This window comes from Morus notabilis, unplaced genomic scaffold (genome assembly GCF_000414095.1).
Source record: "Morus notabilis unplaced genomic scaffold, ASM41409v2 Scaffold1023, whole genome shotgun sequence".
Lineage (NCBI taxonomy): Eukaryota > Viridiplantae > Streptophyta > Magnoliopsida > Rosales > Moraceae > Morus > Morus notabilis.
The window spans coordinates 13,699-35,275 of NW_010365731.1; the positions used below are offsets into that span (position 1 = coordinate 13,699).

The following is a 21,577-nucleotide window of genomic DNA, read 5'->3' on the forward strand; positions in this document are numbered from 1 at the left end:
GGGGCTGTTTTAGGGCTGCGAGAGGGGATGCAACGCTAGAGGTTCGGGCGTGGTCTTTGATCATGGATGGTGGTGGTGCCAACAGGGAAAGGAGTGGGCAGGTCCTATAGATGGGAGTGGAAAACGTTAGTATAGTTTAGGGTTTCTTTAATTTTTTATTTTTATTTTTTAGAGTAAATTATAACGTTGAACTCTAAGCTTTATATATATATATATATATTAATGGACCTCAAACTAGTAACTTTAGTAAATTGTACTATGAATTTTAAAATCAGTAGTAATTGAAATTCAATAGCCAATAATCGTTATAAAATTGATGATTTAAGACTTGAAATTTGCACATAAAAAGCAAATATCGCCATTTTTCAAACCATATCATGCATAAATTTTGTGTCTCAAATTGTTTCTTAGATATCGCCATAACTATGGACACTTCAATTGCTATTGATTTTAAAGTTTAAGATGTAGTTTACCAAAGTTAAAAATTTAGTGTCCATTATGTAAGAAATAAATAGTTTGGGGTGTAATTTACTCTTTTATTAATGTTTAACAGCATGCCATATCAACAAATCCCTTAGGATTATAGACATATGTGAACGTGAGGAGCATTTTGAATGGGTTTCTATATGTCGGGGGTGTTTTGAACAGTTTTAGAAAATCAGGAGCACTTAGAAAAAGGTTTGTATTTATAGGATATTTATGAAAATATTTCATTTTTAAAAAAAAAAATAATTCCAATTTTTATGGAGTTTGAACAAGAACAATATGAGACAAAAAAAAAAAAAAAACAAAAACAAAAGAAAATACCTGGGATATGAGAATATCATAAATTTTGAATTTTCCACCCCCAATTCCGAAAAATAGAATAGCGCATAAATGACAAAATGACAATAAATTCTTAAACGATTTACTGCACGAATACAAAAAAAAATCGACAATATAACGTGCAAAAAATTTATAGGACAGTCCTTAAAAATATAAAGATTTAACGAACAACATTCAACATATGACTAAGAAAGCAACAACTTGATAAAAGATCTCAAAAGTCTATAAAATGACAAGAACCAAATAAACAATTGAGAAGTCGCAAACGATAATCCTCTGAAAAACATGCAGAAGCCTTGAAAACGACAAACAAAATATAAAATGACAAAATTATTCAATGTTAAGAAGTTGAAAATATTTTAAGAAAAGTACTTTTAATATTCAAGTTTTACTATGAATACTAATCGAAGTTTTGTTCTGCCAAAGTATATTAGTATCTATTTTACTATTAAGGAAGAGAAAACAAATAGCCTAAATTTTAGGAGTCTAGTTTTAAAGTAGTGTGATTGAAGATATGGATTAAGTATGAACGTAGTAATGATGACTAGAAGTAAGGATCGTCACAGACTTAGAGATCAATCATGATTGACTTAACGGTCCATCACTAATTGACTTAAACTTATCACTGATTAACTCGATGATTTCTTATTATTAATTAATTTTAGTTAACAATTAACTAAAATCAATTAATAATTAATGAATTTTAATCAGTAAAATATAAATTTATTAATAATAAACCACTGATAAATTATGAGTCAATCACTAATTGACTCATTAAAAAATGGCCATTTTCATAAAATAGAAAAGGCCCGATCATTTTCATAAAATTAAGAAAAATCAGCGATTTATGAAAAATGTGGTAAAAAAAGGTTATTTAGCTAATTTTTCCCTTAAAAAAGCAAAAGTTCTTTTTTTTTTTTTCCTATAGTACCCTATGTCCTCTCCTCGTTTGTTGTGTCATTGTAAGCTCTCCTTTGCTCTAACTCAAGTACCTATAGAATACATTATTGATGGAATCAACGAAGAACAGTGATAACTTGATGACAACATTGATATGTATCTCAAACTACTTATTTATCTTGTTGGACGGGCACAATGAATATGCTTTATCTCCTAGAACTAATGTCATATTTTCTACCAAATAATTGGGTGTAGTCTCGAGATGTAGAAAATGGAAGTCCACAACTCGCCTGGAGTCTTGATAGAATTGTTGGTGATGAGACCTCTAACTCGTGCTAAACACGTCCAACCCAGGAGATAAGTTATGAATAATACTGTGATGTGAAACAACCTACTCTAACTCAACTCATAAATATATACGCTTTCTCGTTGCAATTAGTCATCTTTTTTTTTTCTCAATGAAAAAGATGCAAGTTTCGTCTTTGTCTAGATGACTTGGTCATCAAGGTCTAATTATGCTTTCTATATGTCTTTGGAATCTTTCTTTGTCAAAATAATTAATTGCTTGACTAGGCACACTACATGCATTTTCCTCTGTGCATTAATGGAAGTTTTGTGCGACAACTCATTTGAAAAGTCTTTTAATGACAGTGGACCATTTTCATGGTTTTTCTTACTGCCATCAAAAGTTTTGTTGATCTGTTTGTTGTGACTCCAAGGTAGTAATTTTATAATAGAAGTTTTATGGACATGTCTATGCCCATCATTGTCAAATGAGCGTTCTTATTTATCTTGACGGGGCATTAAAGCCTTACTATTAAAGTAAGGTGGGTCCAGTTAGGTGGTAGGTTAGACCCAACCTAGCGAGAATATCCACTATTTTTGTGATTGAAGGGGTTTTATCTTCATCGGGATGAAATATATTTTTGTTTTTAAATAGGGAGACCTACAAAGACAACACCTTCTGGCCGATTGATTGATTAGCTTTCAGATAAATCATATGAACTAAATTCATCAATAGTGACTCTTGAAAGAAGGTGACAATGAAAGTAAACTAAATATAGAGTCCATAAAATGTCTTGTCGTGAGAAGACCTACAATAACCAGAGAAGATAAGGTGAAATGTAACTTAGCACAACTTGATAGAGAGTTGACGAAAAAGCTATTAGTGAAGACAATGAAAACTCAAATGTCCAATGCAAAACTCAAGTTATGGTGAGTTATAACAGGACATACAATAAATATCTTTTTGTCTTACTTGCAAGATGTGGAGAAATTCACTGCTAAAGACAGTGTCGCTAATGGTGTTACAACATCTTCTGAAACATTGTTATTAGAACCAGAGGTTGAAACGTTTGACATTGCAAATCTGATTACCCGAGAACCATCGACCATAATAAAGAAGAATCATCCAGCTGAAGGAGTCATCGGCAGCATTAATGATGGTATACGCTCTAGAGACAAACGACATGGTTAGATATGCATGCTACATCTCCAATGTTGAACCTAAGAATGTTAAAGAAGCGCTGCAAGATGAGTTTTGAATCAATGCTATGTAAGAAGAGCTGGGGCAATTTGTGAGAAATGAAGTATGGAACCTGGTTCCTAGACCAAATGATTCTAATGTTATTGGAATGAAGTGGATCTTTAAGAACAAAACTGATGAATATGGAGACATTCTAGAAACAAGGCGAGGCTCGTTGCATAGGGTTATACCCAGGTTGAAGGAATATATTTTGATGAGACTTTCGGTCCGGTTGCAAGACTTGAATCAATCCGGCTTCTGTTATCTATTGCTTGTTTGATGGGAATTAAGTTATTTCAAATGGATGTGAAAAGTGCATTTTTGAATGGATTCTTAAATGAGGAAGTATTTGTCGAGCAACCCAAAGGTTTTGAAGATCATCTTCAACCCAATTATGTCTATAAGCTCAAAAAGGCACTGTATGGATTAAAGCAAGCACCTAGAGCCTGGTATGAAAGATTGGCAAACTTCTTAAATAGGAAGGGCTATACGAGAGGGGGAGTTGACAAGACCTTGTTTATCAAGAAGTTTAAATCCAGAATTATTATTGCTTAGATATATGTGGATGACATTGTGTTTGGATCCACTTCTCAGGCAAAATTAGATGAGTTTGTTGATCAGATGAAGAAGGAGTTTGAGATGAGAATGGTGGGTGAATTGAATTACTTTCTTGGCTTGTAGGTGAAACAAATGCAGAATGGGATTTTTATTTCCCAAAGCAAATATGCAAGAAATCTGGTGAAGAAATTTGGTCTCGAAAAGTCAAGACATTTGAGAACTCCTATGGGCACAAATGAAAAAATGATGAAAGATGAGAATGGTGTTTCAGTTGATCCTAGTCTCTATCGTAGCATGATTCGAAGTCTCCTGTATCTAACAGCTAGCAGGCTTGACATATGCTTCAGTGTTGGAGTTTGTGCTAGATATCAGTCAGATCCTAAGGAGTCTCACTTGGCTGTAGTTAAGAGTATAATTCGGTATGCAAGTGGAACTGTTAACTATGAAATTTGGTTTTCTAGAGATACAAATTCTAGTTTCACAGGTTTTAGCAACGCAGATTGGGCTGATAATGCTAATGATAGAAAAAACACTTTTGGTGGATGTTTTTATCTAGGAAATAATCTTATTTCCTGGTTTAGTAAAAAGAAGAATTCAATATCTCTATCTACAGCAGAGGCAGAGTATATAACAGCAAGGAGTTATTGCACTCAATTACTATGGATGAAACATATGCTTGAGGACTATGGTATTTAACATGATGTTTTGACTGTATTTTGTGACAATACTAGTGCTATAAATATCTCTAAAAAATCAGTCCAACACTCTCGAACAAAGTACATCAACATTTGTCATCACTTTATAAGAGAACTGGTGGAAAATAAAATCGTCACCCTCGAATACATTGCAACAGAAAAGTAACTAACGGATATTTTTACATAGGCTCGTGATGCTATTCGATTTGAGTTTTAAGGACTTCTCTAGGTATTTGTGTAATGTAATCTGTTCTGTATTTAAAAAAAAAATGACATTGCGTTTTTGACTAACGACATTGCGTTTTGACTGACGACATTGCGTTTTTGATGGGGAGCTTATTTTTTCGGCAAAGGCTTAGCCTCTTCATTTGAAACCATCAGCCCCAAATATCCAGAATCTCTGAATACCCTCTCAAAGTTTCTCAGAAATCCTCTCATAATCCTCTCATAATGGTGATGACCCGAAGCAATCGAGCATTCTATCGATTTCCCACCAAGAAGCACAGGGCGCCGCCTAAGAAGGTGAGATTTACTGCCCATCGCCGGAACACTCATGCTGCCGCCGACAAAGAACCGGTCCCGCTTGCATCCCTACCTCTTTCAGAGATTGTTCTGTTCTCAGCCGCGCCAGTATTTAAAGATGGAAAGGAGATTTTCTCCACTCCACGGAGGTCTCCAGAACAAGAGAGCACCGCCGCCGCCGCTTTGGTGTCTCCGCCACCAGCCGCCTCTTCCTCCGAGGTTCCTTTACCTCTTGTTGTCATTTCGCCAGAAGAGAGCACAGCTCCAAAATGCCCATCTCCTCTGAGCTCTTTGGCCGCTGATTCACGGATTTCTCCTCCACCAAAGTGTCAGCCGCACGTTTCTCCGAGTTCAGATTCGCCATCACCTGATGTGGATTCAGTTCCCACCTCGGAATCAACACCAAACTTGATGCAATATCCTGCTCGTCCAGGTTTTCCTTCTTGGACCTCTCCGTTTCCTGTATATCCAGATGGGTTGAAGTCTGGGTCTCCTACTAACATTGCAGAGAAGATTCCTCCTCAATCCTCCAAGAAACATAATAATCCAGACGATTGCGACATTCCTTCTATTCCTGAAGTTTAATTAGTTGATGGTGAAGATTTTGTTAAAGCTGAGCGAGTTTTGAAAAGCAGTGCTAAACAGAAAAAGAAGAAGAAAGAATGTTGTTCCGGTTGGTTGGCGCAGAGTTACTCGATCAAAATCCAATCTCAAGGAAGCTGAGAATAATGTTGAGCATGAGAATCATACTGAAGCTGGAAAAAAAAGTGGAAGACTCAATCAAGAAAAATCAGAAGGACGGTTCTGATGTTGGTATAGATTCTAAATCCCTCTTTTACTCTGATTCGAACAAGAACATGTGGACATTTGTAATTCGGAGAAACATTCATTCTGAAAGACTTTTGAAGATGTCTGAATTCGAAGAATTAGGAGTAATTCAGCTTCTTAAAAGTCAGAATTTGTTTGGAACGGTGTCTAAAGCAAAACCCTTTGTGCGCAACATTGTGTTTGAATTTTATGCAAACTTGGTGTCTGATATTGCTAAGCCGGAGTCTGAGATGTTTCACAAAGTCTTTGTTAGAGGTCATATTTTTCACTTCTCCGCGGAAGTGATAAATGATTTTTATGGGAGTCATAGAGAAGCGGTGCAATGTGAGGTTGATTTTGATGCTGTGATTTCTGAGTTAACAGCCAAGGTTCAATGCAAATGACCTAAAAAATCTTTTCCAGCTGCTGAGTTGAGTGTCAAGTACTCTGTATTACATAAAATAGCTCTGGCAAACTGGATGCCAGGCTTACACACTACTAGTGTTCATAAACCTCTTGCTAAATTGCTTTTCTTGGTTAATTCTAGCACAACCTTTGATATTGGTCAGTTGATTTTTGATGAGATTGTGAGTAATGTTGAAGCTTGTACTACCCATCAAGTACTTCCTTTTCCTTCCTTGATTTGTGAAGTGTTGTTGTCTCAAAAGAATATTAAAAAGGAAGATGAGGTATCTGATAAGTTGTCAGGAGTTCTTCGCATTTCTAAGAAGCTTCGTACATGGAGGCATGTAGATGATATTCAGGGGGAGTTCAGTTCAGCAGAAGAAGATGATGTTCCAAGTAGTTCTGTCGGTGTTGCAACGAGTTCTGATAAGCAGCGAATGATCCATTTTCTGCAGCAGGAGCTTCGTGATCTCACTGCCTCTGAAGATCGTTTCTCAGAGAAAGAAGGATGTGGCTGCATTCATTATTCATTAGAGTCCTGCAGTCTTCCACCAACTCTACTTCAGCAACTTCTTCAGGAGATACTTCTGCATGAGGTTTTTGCGTCTTTTGTTGTCTTTCTTTGGCTATTTTTTTTGTCAAAAAGGGGGAGATCATGTGTATTTTTATCGTTAGTTTTTTGAATTTCTTGGTATAGAAGAATAGTTAGTTGTCGACTTCCTTGTTATAGGTTCTTATGATTAGTTTTACCAAAATGCCAAAAGGGGGAGATTGTTAGGTTTTTGTTAGTCGGCAGTTGTTTGACAAAAGGTTGTAAAAAATTCAAAAACTGTTGCAAATGATCTGTGGCATGTGTGTACAGCTGTGGGGAGTTAATTTCTGCATTTTGCTCTGGATTTGGCAAGCTGTTATCAGGATTGGGATGTTTCTTTCCATAGAAGAAGGCAGGCATTTTGGGGATGTAATCTCAGGAGGTTGTTTTTTGGTTATTTGATTGGTTCTATCTTTGGAAAGTATTTTTAGGGATGTAATTGATTGTGTAGGCTGTCAACGTTGAGGAGAACTGAGAGTGCAGAGTGTGGCTATTGACGAGAGTGTTGTGGGGTGTTTCTTCTGGAATGAGGGTGATGAACGTGCATGTTTGAAGGAAGGAAAAACACAACCTGCATAAAAGGAGTGTTATGGTGATGCCTAATTAGTGATTGAAATATTAGGCCTTCGGGAGTAGCTTGCATTGCTTTCGGGAGAAAGGTTTTGAAGACGAGTGGTGCTCGCTAGACAAAGTCGCTAAGAGGATTCTTCAGAACGGTGACTACGGCAAAGAGGGAGTCTTTGAGTGTGAAAGACCGATTGGTGACTGTAAATCTTTGAACTTAGTGGATTGTTCACTATCTGGGCGTGGTCTCACAGATGTAGATGTGCGCACCGAACTGCGATATCATTTTTGGTGTTCTTTAGTTTTCCCTTGCATCACTTTCTATTTCTGCACGTTTACAATTTTGTGTTGTTTTTTATCATCTCTGAACGTATTAGTCAATTGCGGGTATTACTAAAAGTGTTGTAACACTCTTTGTAACACCAGCGTGAAAACAGACCTTTTACTTTCTTTGTCAAAATAATTAATTGCTTGACTAGGAACACTACATGCATTTTCCTCTTTGCATTAATGGAAGTTTTGTGCGACAACTCATTTGAAAAGTCTTTTAATGGCAGTGGAGGCCATTTTCTTGGTTTTTCTTACTGCCATCAAAAGTTTTCTTGATCTGTTTGTTGTGACTTTGAGGTAGTAGTTTAATGATAGAAGTTTCCTGAACATGTCTATGACCATCATTTTTAAATGAGTGTTCTTATTTATCTCGAAGGAACCGTTAAAGCCTTACTATCAGTTAGGTGGTAGGTTAGACCCAATCTAGCGGGACCCACTATTTTTGTGATTGATGAGGTTTTATCTTTATCGGGATGAAAATTATTTTTGTTTTTAAATAGGGAGACCTACAAAGACAACACATTCTGCCTAATTGATTGATTAGTTTTCAGATAAATCATATGAACTAAATTCATCAATAGTGACTCTTGAAAGAAGGTGACAATGAAAGTACACTAAATATAGAGTCCATAAAATGTCTTGTCGTGAGAAGACCTACAATAGCCGGACAAGATAAGGTGAAATGCAACTTAGCACAACTTGATAGAGAGCTGACGGAAAAGCTATTAGTGAAGATAATGCAAACTCAAATGTCCAATGCAAACTCAAATGTCCAATGCAAAACTCAAGTTACGGTGACTTATAACAGGGCATACAATAAATATCTTTTTGTCTTACTTGAAAGACTTTGACTCTTTCGCTTGAACAATTTTCTCCAAGTAATTTCCCACCAAAAACTTCAATCAACCAATCAGATAATACTATATGCGAGCGACCCATTTGGTTCACAAGACAGGATAATATTGCTTAGGACAGTCTTAGGGGATTGGGTTGGATAGGAAAGGATAGAGTTTAGTTTTTGTTTAATCCGATGCCATGTGTGGTGTTATGTTATAGGATGGTCTTTCTAAAAATATTTAAAATTTGGTCAAATTATAGTTTTACAAATTTGAGGGGTAAAAATATAGTTGTCAAAAATAATTTGTCCCATAATAGTTGCATTTCAATCTGTGAGTTTTTTGAAAAATTATAGACATAAGTGGACGTGAGGAGCATTTTGAATGGTTTTCTATATGTCAGGGGTGTTTTGAACAATTTTGAAAAATCAGGAGTACTTTGAAAAAAGTTCCATATTTATAGGATATTTATGAAAATATTTCATATTCAAAAAAAATTTTCTAATTTTTTCGGAGTTTGAACGAGAACAATGAGACAAAGAAAAAGAAAAAACTTGGAATACGACGATATCATAAATTTTGAATTTTTCATCCCCAATTCTGAAAAATAAAACAACATATAAACGACAAAACGACAATAAATTGTTAAACGATTTACTGCACAAATACAAAAGAAAATCGACAATATAACGTGCAAAAAATTCATAGGAATGTCCATAGAAATATAAAGATTTAACGAACAACATTCAACGTATGACTAAGAAAACAACAACTTGATAAAAGATCTCAAAATTCTACAAAATGACAAGAACCAGATAAACAATTGAGAAATCACAGACGATAATCCTTTAAAAAACGAGCAGAAGTCTTGAAAACGACAGACAACTAAAAATTACAAAAATATAAAATGAAAAATGCTGGTAGTTTCCAAAAACAAAAAGCAAACAAGTTATTTCTTGAAATATTCTTTTTTTATACACTCAATATAAAAAATTAATTCTTTTATTTTGTGAAAAAAAATTACAACCTGAATTTGGATATGGGGTTACAAGTCTTAATGTCTGAGCACTATGCTAGGAAAGTAGGAATTATATGGACATTTGAGATAACGAATTTATAGACTTTTTTTTTCTTCAGATCTGGTGACAAAGGCTGTTTAATTATTTGGCTGTGAGTCTTCAATCTGATGATATATATAAACAACTATTTTAGTACGAAATTGGCTCTTCCAATTGATTCCATTTTTTAGTAATTAATTATACATAATTTTCCTCTGCATAAATAGATGCATGTTATAAGTTAAACAAAACCATAATTTGACACTTCCATTAAACAAGAATGTGAAATACAAACTCCACAACACAAGGATATTACTGAATCCTCAATAACGATTACAATTTTCCAAATATACTAGCTACTACAAGAAACCGAAGGATTACCTACACATTTTTTACTCACACATTGCAAATCTTTCTTTTACCTACACATTCTTTTTTAAATGTGTGGGTATTGGGTAATACAAGTGTTTGCACAAGGAATTTTATCTTCACATATATGTGTAGTTCAATTGAATTACTTATGCATATTTTTTGTGCCTAAAAATAGCGCCAAAAAATTTCATGGATAGAACAAAATTCCATGCTAATGTGGCAAAATTATTCCAAGAGGCATATTGTTTTACCTACTTATTTTTTACCCACACATAAAAATGTGTGGGTGAATTTTTCTTTTACCCAGACCTTTTTAAAAAAAAATGTGTGGGTAATAAATATGTTTGAAAAAGAGTTTTACCCAGTGAGACTGGCGCTTCTAATTGATTCCATTATTAGGGAAATCACGGTATAAATTTTTTTTTTTTGCATAATTAATAGATGTATGTTACAACTTAAACAAAAGCATAATTGACAATTTCATTTAACAAGTACGTAAAATACAAGCTCCAAAACATTTGGATATGACCGAATCCTCACTTACGATTACAATTTTCAAAATATACTAGCTAGTAAAGAAAACAAAAGAAAATAAATCATTCATATAACTAGTAAAGATATACATGAAAGAAGATAGTGTTGTCATCAGATCCATATATGCCTCAGTACGCCAATTTGAATAATAACACTTCATGCATCCTCCTGAACGACATCAAAACCCAGAATGCAAAAAAAAAAAATAATAATAATAATTACTTAGTTGATAAAGTTTGGTTCATAAAAGCAAACAAGAATTTATAACGGCAAACGTTCAATACAAACTTACATTACTTCTCATGGCCCGATTGTGTTTTCCTTTGCTTGCTGGTTTAATCTTTCTCTTTTGTCTTAAGCGAGCATTGATTTTGCAGCGTCGTCCTCTTCCAAATCTTTTGTGAAACCAATCATTGAAGCTTCTGCTGAAAAGGACCATGTGTCCGACAGATATTCCGATCACCGTTCCGCTTCCATATCCCATCATCACCACCTTCCAGTTTAATCTTCTCTTTTGTCTTAAGCGAGCATTGATTTTGCGGCGTCGTCCCCTTCCAAATCTTTTGTGAAACCAATAATTGAAGCTTCTGCTGAAAAGGATCATGTATCCGACAGATATTCCGATCACCGTTCCGCTTCCATGTCCCATCATCACCACCTTCCAATCAATCATTCCATTGTTGTGATCTCCATCATCATCACCACCTTGATCGTGTTGTGCACCATCATTGCTGCATGATTTAGACAGAGGAAATCCACATAATCCCACGTTTCCGTGGTATGAATCATTGTTGAACGTATCGAATTGCCTTTCGCGAGGTATTGGTCCCTCTAATTTGTTATCGGAAAGATTAAATATTTGAAGTTGATACAAATCTGCAGCTAGTTGCAATGGGATGTTTCCAAAAAGCTCGTTTGATGAGAGATCTAACCATTCAAGGTTGCTCAAGTTTCCCAAGGATGGTGGAATAAGACCGGATAGCTTGTTGTGAGAAAAATTAAGGCCTTTGAGTGAATTAAGCTTCCCGATCACTGTTGGAATCTCTCCTGTGAAGCTATTACTTGAGAAATCAATGGTTATGAACAGTTTTTGTATTTTCACTAGCTCAGTGTCGAATCCTTTAATTGTCACTGTCACAGAATAATAGATCGCACCAACATCTCGTTCTCCCATGTACACTAAGGAATCTTCATAAGCATCCATCATGGCCACCAAATTCTCAAAATATTGTGTCGGCAAAGTACCGTTGAAATCATTGTTAGAGATGTCCATGATTCTCAATTTTTGAAAGGGAAATCTCACCTTGGGATTACTTAGAGGACCAGAAAGTCTGTTAGATCTCAATATAAGAACTTGAAGCTCCGGAAGAGATTCCAACCAATGGGGAAATGACCCGTTCAGCTTGTTGTTCCCGACATCCAAAATTTCCAGCCTTTCACAATTGACTAAAGATTGAGGCAACGGCCCTTCCAACAAATTTCCGTTGAGGTTAAGATTCCTCAAGCTGTTTCCTTTTGCAAATGTTGGAGGAATCACTCCACGAAACTTATTCATTCGCAAATCTAAAACAGAGATTCTGCTAAAATTTCCAAAGCATGGTGGGATGTTCCCACTCAAGCTGTTGTTTGACAAATCAAGAACTACAATCGGGGTAAGGTTGCAAAACAGAGAAGGTATCTCTCCAACCAATTGATTGTTTGAGATTGAAAACAGAGAAGTTGAAGGTGGTGGAATTGGAAGATGACCTTGAAGCCTGTTGGAGCTAAGGTCAATATACGATAGACTTTTCCATGGAATTTTCCCAATATGAGTTAAGAGGTTGTGAGAAATATTCAGATTCCACAATGAATCCTTCCCAACGTTCCACAACCATTGGGGAACACTCCCATCAATTCTGTTGCTGGAAAGGTCCAAGTATTCTAAATTTTCCAAGCTTCTTAAAGAGTATGGGAACCCAGTGATATTGCATGAAGACAATTGCAAATACCGAAGGGTATTGGGCAAAACGTAGGTGATGGAGTTGATAGAATCCACTGATATTCTTAAAGAGTGTGGGAACCCAGTGATATTGCATGAAGACAATTCCACTGACCAAAGGGTATTGGGCAAAACGTATGTGACGGAGTTGATAGAATCCACAGATAGGCTATTAAAAGAGAGAGAGTATTTTGAGTTTTTTTAGCCTTGAGAACTGTTCTAAGTGAATGACACCACTCAAGTTATTTGATGAAAGATATAACACAGAAGGTTCACTTGCTGAAAAATTGATCTTGGAATAAGGCCCTCTAGTTTGTTTGAACTTAAATCAAGATTTACTAAAGAATTGTACTGGAATTCACTAATATGACCAGTGAATTGATTCTGATATAGATATAAATTTTGTAAAGATGGAAGGGAATATAGCCAAGAAGGTAGTGTGCCATTAAGTGAGTTTCCAAATAACAACAATGATTTCAAATTCAAAGGAAGATGGCCCACTAACTTATCACTTTCTTAAGAGTCACAAAGAAATGTTTTCCTTGTAGAATTACTACAAATTTGAGGGAGCTGGCCTTCAAAATTATTTCCTTCAAGATTTAAAAAATTCAGCTTCTCCAGATTGAGAGAATCCCATGGGATTTGACCACCAAAACTATTATAAGAGAGATCTAAGGAAGTGATTTGAGTTATGTTGCCACGCATTAGTGCAGGAAACGATCCACTGAAATTGCAATTGCTGACCTCCAAATGATTCAAATATTTTAAACTCCTAGTAAGATATGGTAAATCTATTAGGAATCTAGTGGAAGAAAGGCTCAAATTTCTAAGCGGGGTGGTCCAATTATATCTAGGAAATGAACCAGTGAGATTATAATTGTACGATAGGTCGAGCTCTTTAAGGTTTGGTAGGAGAAAAATATTTCCTGGAAATTCCCCTTTCATTTCAGTATCACTAAGATCAAGAGATATCAGTGACTCCGACAAATTCATGAAGGAATTACGAGCTACAGAAGACATATTGACACCACTCAATGACAACTCTCTCAAACTTGTTAAGTTTGCAACAATTCGTTTCAAACTAAAAGTCTCTAGTCTCAAATCATTGCTCCAACTACTAAGATCAAGTGTAATCAAACGAGACAAGTAAGAGAATTCTAGAGGGACTTGGCCACTAAAATAATTCTGGGAGAGAATAAGAGTTTGAAGATGAGTGAGAAGGAACAAACTGTTGTTGGAGTGGATAATGCCTCGGAGCCCGCTGCATCCAAGTTCAAGCCTAATGACATGACCTGTGACTTCATCACATGTGACTCCACTCCATGTGCAGCAATCCCTGCTCATATTCCAAGACATTGTACTATTAGGATTACCAATTATTCCATAGTACTTATCACAATAAGAACTATCATTGATTATGGAAAAGGAGTTCTTGAACTGAAGCAAAGCAGTGCTTTCATGGGGATGAGACAGTGGCGAAGGACGAGCAAAGGGAGAAGGCAGGGCAGGTAAAGAGGTTGATGGAGAAAAAAGGAAGAAGAGAAGGAGACTCAACAACTGAAAGAACACCATGATTTCCTGAGAAATTTAATTTATAGGCAAAATATATATAGTTGTGTTTCATGAACTCTGAATATACTAAATATATATAGTTGTGTGCATTGAGATGCTGTGCGACAATGCGGACAAGTACTCATTAGCCAACTGAAAGAACACCATGATTTCACTGAGGAAGAGAATAAAAAGGCAATGTGCTTTATGATATGGTGCCATCTTATAAAGGCTCTTTTTTTTTTTTTTAACTGTAGAATGGGAAATTTTCGAACAAATATTAAGGCATTTTGCATTTTTGTGTCATCAAACATCACCTTTTTCAAGATGATCAGCCGAGAGATATAGGGCCCGTTCACTTCACTGATTCGAGTTTGTAATTCGAGTTGAGATGTGATTTTGTGTGAGAGCTTTTTACTGTAGCAAAAAAGTTAGATGTGATTGTTTCTGAGAGCTTTTTACTGTAGCAAAAAAGTTAGATGTGATTGTTTCTGAGAGCTTTTTACTGTAGCAAAACTCGAATTCTAAACTCGAATCGGCGAAATGAACGGGGCCATATACTCTGAAGACCGCTTGATCATATTTGATATATCAAGAACAACGTTAGAGCGTGATTCACAGAAATGATTGATACAACATTTTTCCTCCTCTATTCTAGGAATCCTACCTTGGCCAAAATTTTAAATAATTAGGACCGAGAATATTGGGTTCACTATCTCCGAATATATATATACACACACACACACATATATATATATATATATATATATTAATGTAACAAATAATCGATCTTTCTTGAGTTGTGTGAAAGAGAAATAAAGTGAAGACGACTAGACGCGTGAAAGAGAAATAGAGTGAAGACGACTAGACTTTCTTTTCTTCGTCTTCCACTTATCTCACTCCGCTAAACAATATCATATCTTTATAAAATGTCTTTAGACTTCGGATAGCTAACATTATAAACGAATAAACAAAAGTAACCATTATAACTGCAAAATTAAAGTTAATAGTGCGGCGCGATTTTTATTTTTATTTTTTTTAAGTTGGCCGTGTTGTGACTTATAATGTTAATCGGTGCAGAAAACTGAGGCATTTACACGTTTTAATTTCTTTAGTCGTTGGTCTTGGTTACATAAGGCATGGATCAACTTACCAAGTTTGGCAAAAATGTGATATGATAATCAACATGGGGCCTTCCATCCAACAAATACAATTCGAATTTTTAAATAATGAAAGCCATATATCATTAAATATATATAAGTATGGGTGTGATTTTAATGGCTACTTTAATATTTACTCATCAATGGGTATTATTGTTTTAGCCACCAAATATTAATCTAAAGTTGTAATTAAAATTGAATAGCTGAAAAAAGATTAATGACAATTAATAAAATTAGATTCTTATTATGTCACTTCGTCAAATTTTTATTTTTATATGTGACCACATTTCCGTATTTGTCGACTCATTTTGACTATGGTCACTTATTTCCTCCATCATAATTTTATCTCTTTAGGTTACGAAAACCATCTAGAGCTCAAATGCTTTAGAGAAAAATGACGAATGTGTAGCAATCAAATAACGATCACCACATATATTCAACCAAAGTATCCCATATTTGTTCATATTTATGTATTTAAGTCAATGTTTTGAGCTCTCTGTGCGAACGTGTCACGTGAAAGAGTATTGTGGTTGAACGACAGCTTTATGTCGTAAACGAAGAAAGAAATTAAGAAGGCAAGGAAAAAAATAGTATAATAGATCGACATATAAAAATAAATATATATATATATATATATATTCACAAAACAAATGATTGATCTTTCTTGACTTGTGTTCTATCTTGTAATAACGGAGGTGGTCTCTTCAGTTCTCGTTTTTATTTTATTGTCCAATTCGTTTGGGTTTGTTTATAACGGTGTTGTAAGTGACCTTTGATTTATAGATATCGTGGTCTCAATCGATCAGAGTTTCCTATTAATTATAGAGGAGTTGTTGAAAGAGCTCAATTGTTAGCGTGTCTTTTCAGTTTCCTATTGTTGGAGTTTGGTGCATGCTTGCTCCCCTTAGGCGTTTTATTAAATATTACTGGTGCTATCGATTAATGGTTGTGGTTAAATTTTTTGTATTACTTATTCATTCGAGTCAATATTAGTGCCTGTATCCGTTTGATTTAGAATACATTCACCTTCTAAAAAAAATTAACGAAACAGGACAATATATTTAAGTTGATTATCACTTTGTTAAGTACAGAAAAAAAAAAAAAACATTTAATAGCGAGAGAAAATTGGAAAACAGTTAACCCATAGAGGGTCAATATTTTGTCTTTTTGTTTTTTTTTTTTTTTTTCATGCTGAAACTAGTTCTACTTCATTTGCTAATATTATATATTATCGTGAAAAATAAATGAATAAATTTAATGTGTACAAGTTACCGCTTCAGCCCAACAACATCCTCTATTTTTCTTTTCCATCTTGATCATCTTTTTTTTTTTTTGCCATTAATTTTTTAGTAGTTTTACTTCTACTTGTTGAATTTTCATCTTTCTCATCGTAGTTAACATGAATATTGCTTCACGAACCCACAAATTCCATAAAAATCAGTATTGGAATTGAGAATGTCTTTTAAGCGTACGTTTAGTATGGAGTAATATATTATTCTTGAGAATTTATGAAAGATTCTTGTATATAATTAAACCTGATAATATAAATTTTTTAGAAATCATATCACCACCTCTTATTATTTTTCCACGAATATGATTTTTATTGATTAATGGAGAAAAAAAAGAAAAAAAAAAAGAAAGAAACTCTTTGTTTTTCTCTAACTTGTATTTATTCTAATAATTCTAAGAATTAAACTTATATTTTTTTTTTGGAACCCACAATTAATATTCTTACCTCTTGCTAGAAACTGCTTACCTCTATTTTCGATATTTTCATTAACTTTAATTACCACAATTGATTGAATTAAGCAAGGCAAACTGCGAGTTTTTAGCATAAAATTGTGTGCGTTCTGTTGAGGACATTTGATATCATATATATGTTTGCAGTTAACATAATGGATCATTATTGATTAAAGAAAAAAAACAAACAATCAGTCAATCAATCAAAGATATTCAAGAGTTACTGATGAATGTGGTCCATATGATTCAACTGAAAAGTAATCAATAAATTGATGATCAGAAGATGTTGTCTTAATTTCCCAAATTCTTCTAATTGTCTTAAAAGAAATGCTTATTGGTACACTGGCTTGCACCGAAATTGCACTATTTGGAGGTGAGGTTACAATATTTTGAAGAGTATCTCAGGTGTATAACATTACAGTTAGTGTGACATGTCGTGTCTTAATTAATAAGTCTCATATTCTAATGTCCCCACATATGCCATGTCTTGGTTAATAAGTCTCTCATATTCTATTGTTGGGGATATTGCATTGTTAGGATCTCTCGATTCCGTCTTAAAAGGTTAACCTATTAAGAGGAGTAGTCGAAGCCCTTTTAAGCCCATTATTATCAATTCTAGATTTACCAATGTGAAACTTTGTTTACACATCCTTGAGAGTTGATTCCCCCCTCTCCCTAAATGAAGCCGACGGTCATAACGGCATCCCCTCAAACAATGATCCATCCATCCATCTTCCTCAAATGGGAAACTAGGAAGATCACAATTTGACAGCGTTCATCTTGCACGTACACGTGGGTATGTAGCGAAAGGGGCATTGGTTGGCCATAAATTAAGAGTATTGGCAACCATTTAAAATTTTAGGGGATATGAAAAGAAAATGAGAATAGATCTCGTTGTTGAAATAAGTTTTTATTTCGGTTTGAAACTTTGATCTTTTCAATGCTTTCGTGTTGATGATTTGATCTCCCTTTATGGTTTGGATTTATGATCATTTGTTTATGGTTTGAAACTTTGATCTGTGTTTGGAGTCTTTGGACCGAAGGTTTAATCAGTGTTTAGGAAGGTTTAATCTTTTCGTGTGTGTTCTGCATAGTTTCAGAAGGTTTAATCTATGATTGATATATGTAAATGTTTCTTTTCCGTTGTGAAAGGTTTAATCTGTGATTGCTATATGTAAATTTTCCCACAAAGTTCTTAGTGAATCACTTTTCCACCCCTAGATATGAGGTTCCTGCACAAAGTATCCCATGCTTTTGTTGTTGGATTCTTTTGCCTCTTGACACCAGCATATTGCATCTGAAACGCCTGATGACAATATTTGCGTGTGTTTTGGACTAAACTAGCCTGAGATTCAAGCATAGCTTTCTACACTAATTATCATATGGGAGAGCCCGACCATTTTCATTGGAAGAAGCAAACGACAATATGAAAATGAAACTATTGGCATCTATCTGGTTGTTATTTTATTTATGTAGTTGTAGTTTTTTGATGACCAGTTGCAGTTATTTGGAAGATAATGTTACAGGCCAGCATCTTTTATGTGTTTCAAAGCAAATTTTTACTTTAAAAATCTTGATTGTTGAGATGCTCAGTTGTCATGTATTTGGTACTTTTGTTTTGGAAGGATCTTGGACACACAATGTGATGATGCGCTTCAGAAGCAAGTAAAAATAATTATTGTAACAATGGCGCTTCATAACTATATTAGAATTCATGATAAGCGTGATCGACATTTTCAACAAATTGAAGATAAGCTAGATGTTTTCGCTTATGAAGAGCATCAACTGGAGGACAATGTAGAAGAAGATGAAGTTTCACTATCACAAGAAATGGTTGAAGTACGAGATCAAATTGCGACAAGTTTAATGAACACGACTTAATTCTTTTAATGACTGTCAATTTTTTGAAGATGTAATATACTTTTTTGTTCAACAAATTGATTACTCACTAATACTCCTTTTAGTTGTAACTATATTGTGAATGAAGAAATAAAAAAAAATAATTATCATAAATTTATTGTTAAAAAACTCAAAATTATAGCATTATGTATTTTTAAGTTAAATAAATATTTTTAAATGCCAAAAATAATTAATATATTTAAGTTACATACTATGTCTATTTTGGTCATTTTATATACTCACAGCAATTCAACATTAAAATTTACCAAATGCTATTATACTGATTTTAGATCTAGCACAGTTCTATAATTACAGTTTACTAAACACTCAGTTGCTTCTTGTAACAGCTGTTTTTTCCTTCAGCATAGCTAAAAGTAATTTTAAACTTTTTTTAAAATCCACAGCAATATCAAACTAAGCCAATATTACTTACAAGTAATAAAGAGTGAGTTAAAAATATCGTTTCTACAGAGATGTCATATTTATTAAGTATTGAAATTTAGTAATTTTAACTTCATTTGAGTGATTGAAAAATTGATTTTTGATTAATTTTAAGAAAGAAACAAAATTTAAACACAAAATAAAAATTTTAAAATAGGTTTAAACAATAATTATAAAAATGCTGAGAATCATAATTTCATCAATATTAATCGGATTTAATTTATTTAAATGTTACTATAATTTTGAGATCATACTATGTTGATGGTCGAATCTTCTAATGTTTTACGTACTCTTTCTCAAGTTATACATAAAATATACATTTTCATAAAATCCACTATATCTCTATGTGAATTAAATTATAAAAATGCTCATTAAGTTTAGTGGATTAAAAAATGACCACATAAAAACATATAGTTATAATTCTATACTATCCCAAATTTTATGGTATTTATTTCAGAGATATGTCACAAAAATCTCCTTTCGGGTTCATTTTGATCCTCAGTTCATTCAAAAAGTTGATCAGAAATTTTGAAAGTATTATGTCCAGAAATAAATAAGTCAACATAAGTATGACAAGCACAATAACGTTTACACAAGTTAAATTCGCATAATATGATTATGTCATTATCCCAGCAAAAATTAAATTTAAAACATAATTATGATTAAACTAACATAGTATAAAAATTCAAATAATATTTTCATAACAACAACAATAAAATCAGAGTTTTTGTACAAATACTAGTGGAGGATACAGTTCTTGAATAGAACTGGAGATTGTTGGGAATGGTGTCCTATAAACATGAGATGTAATAAGATATTTATTATTTAATTAATAAAAGAGTTTATTCATCATTTTATGTGCATATATTTATGAATATTTTATGAATATCAAATGAAAATTCCGTGATTATTTATGTAACCTTAAACATTATATATAAGTGTTATATACGAGAGGATAATGTTTAAGGATACTAAAAAAAAAACGTTATTCATAATGAATTTAATTAAAGTTCAGAATCTTTAATTAAAATATTATTAATACATGTCATTCCCATTTAGAATGAAACGGTGTTATCCGCACTATTAATATGGTGAGATATTGAATGAGTGTATTTCGCATAATGAGAATGATGTGAGATTGATGACAGATGTGAAAGAGTGGTTAGCCAACAAATTTCAAATGAAAGATTTGGGAGAGGCAAGCTATGTTCTTGGGATTAAGATTATTCGAGATTGCAAGAAAAAACTTTTAGCGTTATCACAAGCATCTTATATAGACAAAGTGTTGTGTAGGTATTTGATGCAGAACTCCAAGAAAGTGAATTTGCCTTCCAGGCATGATATTCATCTTTTTAAGGAGCAATGTCTAAAGACTCCACAACAGGAAGAAGATATGAGACGGTATCCCTATACTTCGGCCATGGGAAGCCTTATGTATGCCATATTGTGTACAAGACCAGATATCTGCTATGCAGTGGGAGTGGTCAGTCTCTACCAGTTCAACCCAGGATTAGATCATTGGGTTGCAGTAAAATGTATTCTCAAGTATCTTAGGACAACGAGAAACTATATGTTGGTATATTCCGGAGAAGATCTGTCTCTCACCGGATACACGGATTCTAATTTCCAATCGGATAGAGATAGTCGACAGTCGACATCTGGATCTGTGTTCACTCTTAGTGGTGGAGCCGTGGTATGGAGAAGTGTAAAGCAAAAATGTGTTGCTGACTCTACCATGGAAGCTGAATATGTTACAGCTTGTGAAGCCGCAAAAGAAGCTACATGGCTCAGGAAGTTCTTAACTGATCTGGAAGTTGTTCTAGATATGGATAAGCCAATTAAGCTCTACTGTGACAACAGTGGAGCGGTGACTAATTCAAAGGAACCTAGAAGCCATAAGAGTGCGAAACATATAGAAATGAAATATCACCTGATTAGAGACATTGTGGATAGGGGCGATGTAGTAGTTCTGAAAATCGCATCAGAGAACAACCTTGCTGACCCGTTCACCAAGACATTGCCATTGAATGTATTTGATCGGCACTTAAATGGATTTGGGATTAGAGACATGAAACACCTGCTTTAGGACAAGTGGGAGATTGTTGGGAATGATGTCCTAAAAGCATGAGATGTAATAGGATATTTATTATTTAATTAATAAAAGAGTTTATTCATCATTTTATGTGCATATAATTATGAATATTTTATGAATATCAAATGAAAATTTCATGATTATTTATGTAACCTTAAACATTGTATATAAGTGTTATATACGAGAGGATAAT

General features: G+C 34.1%; 2 protein-coding genes across 2 annotated transcripts; one reads left to right on the forward strand and one right to left on the reverse strand.

Annotated features, from left to right (window-relative positions):
* The first annotated feature begins 5,687 nt into the window (after positions 1-5,687).
* On the forward strand, positions 5,688-7,304 carry LOC112093643. Its single transcript, XM_024172486.1, has 4 exons — positions 5,688-6,228; positions 6,319-6,833; positions 7,100-7,198; positions 7,281-7,304. Exons 1-4 carry the CDS (start codon positions 5,688-5,690, stop codon positions 7,302-7,304), a joined length of 1,179 nt encoding a protein of 392 aa, XP_024028254.1.
* Positions 7,305-10,800: 3,496 nt separating this feature from the next.
* LOC112093644 (receptor-like protein 9DC3) lies at positions 10,801-14,073 on the reverse strand. The gene is made up of 2 exons (XM_024172487.1): positions 13,365-14,073; positions 10,801-12,611 (listed from the first exon to the last, which is right to left on the reverse strand). The coding sequence occupies exons 1-2, from the start codon at positions 14,071-14,073 to the stop codon at positions 10,801-10,803; spliced, it is 2,520 nt and encodes an 839-aa protein (XP_024028255.1).
* Between the last annotated feature and the right edge of the window lie 7,504 nt (positions 14,074-21,577).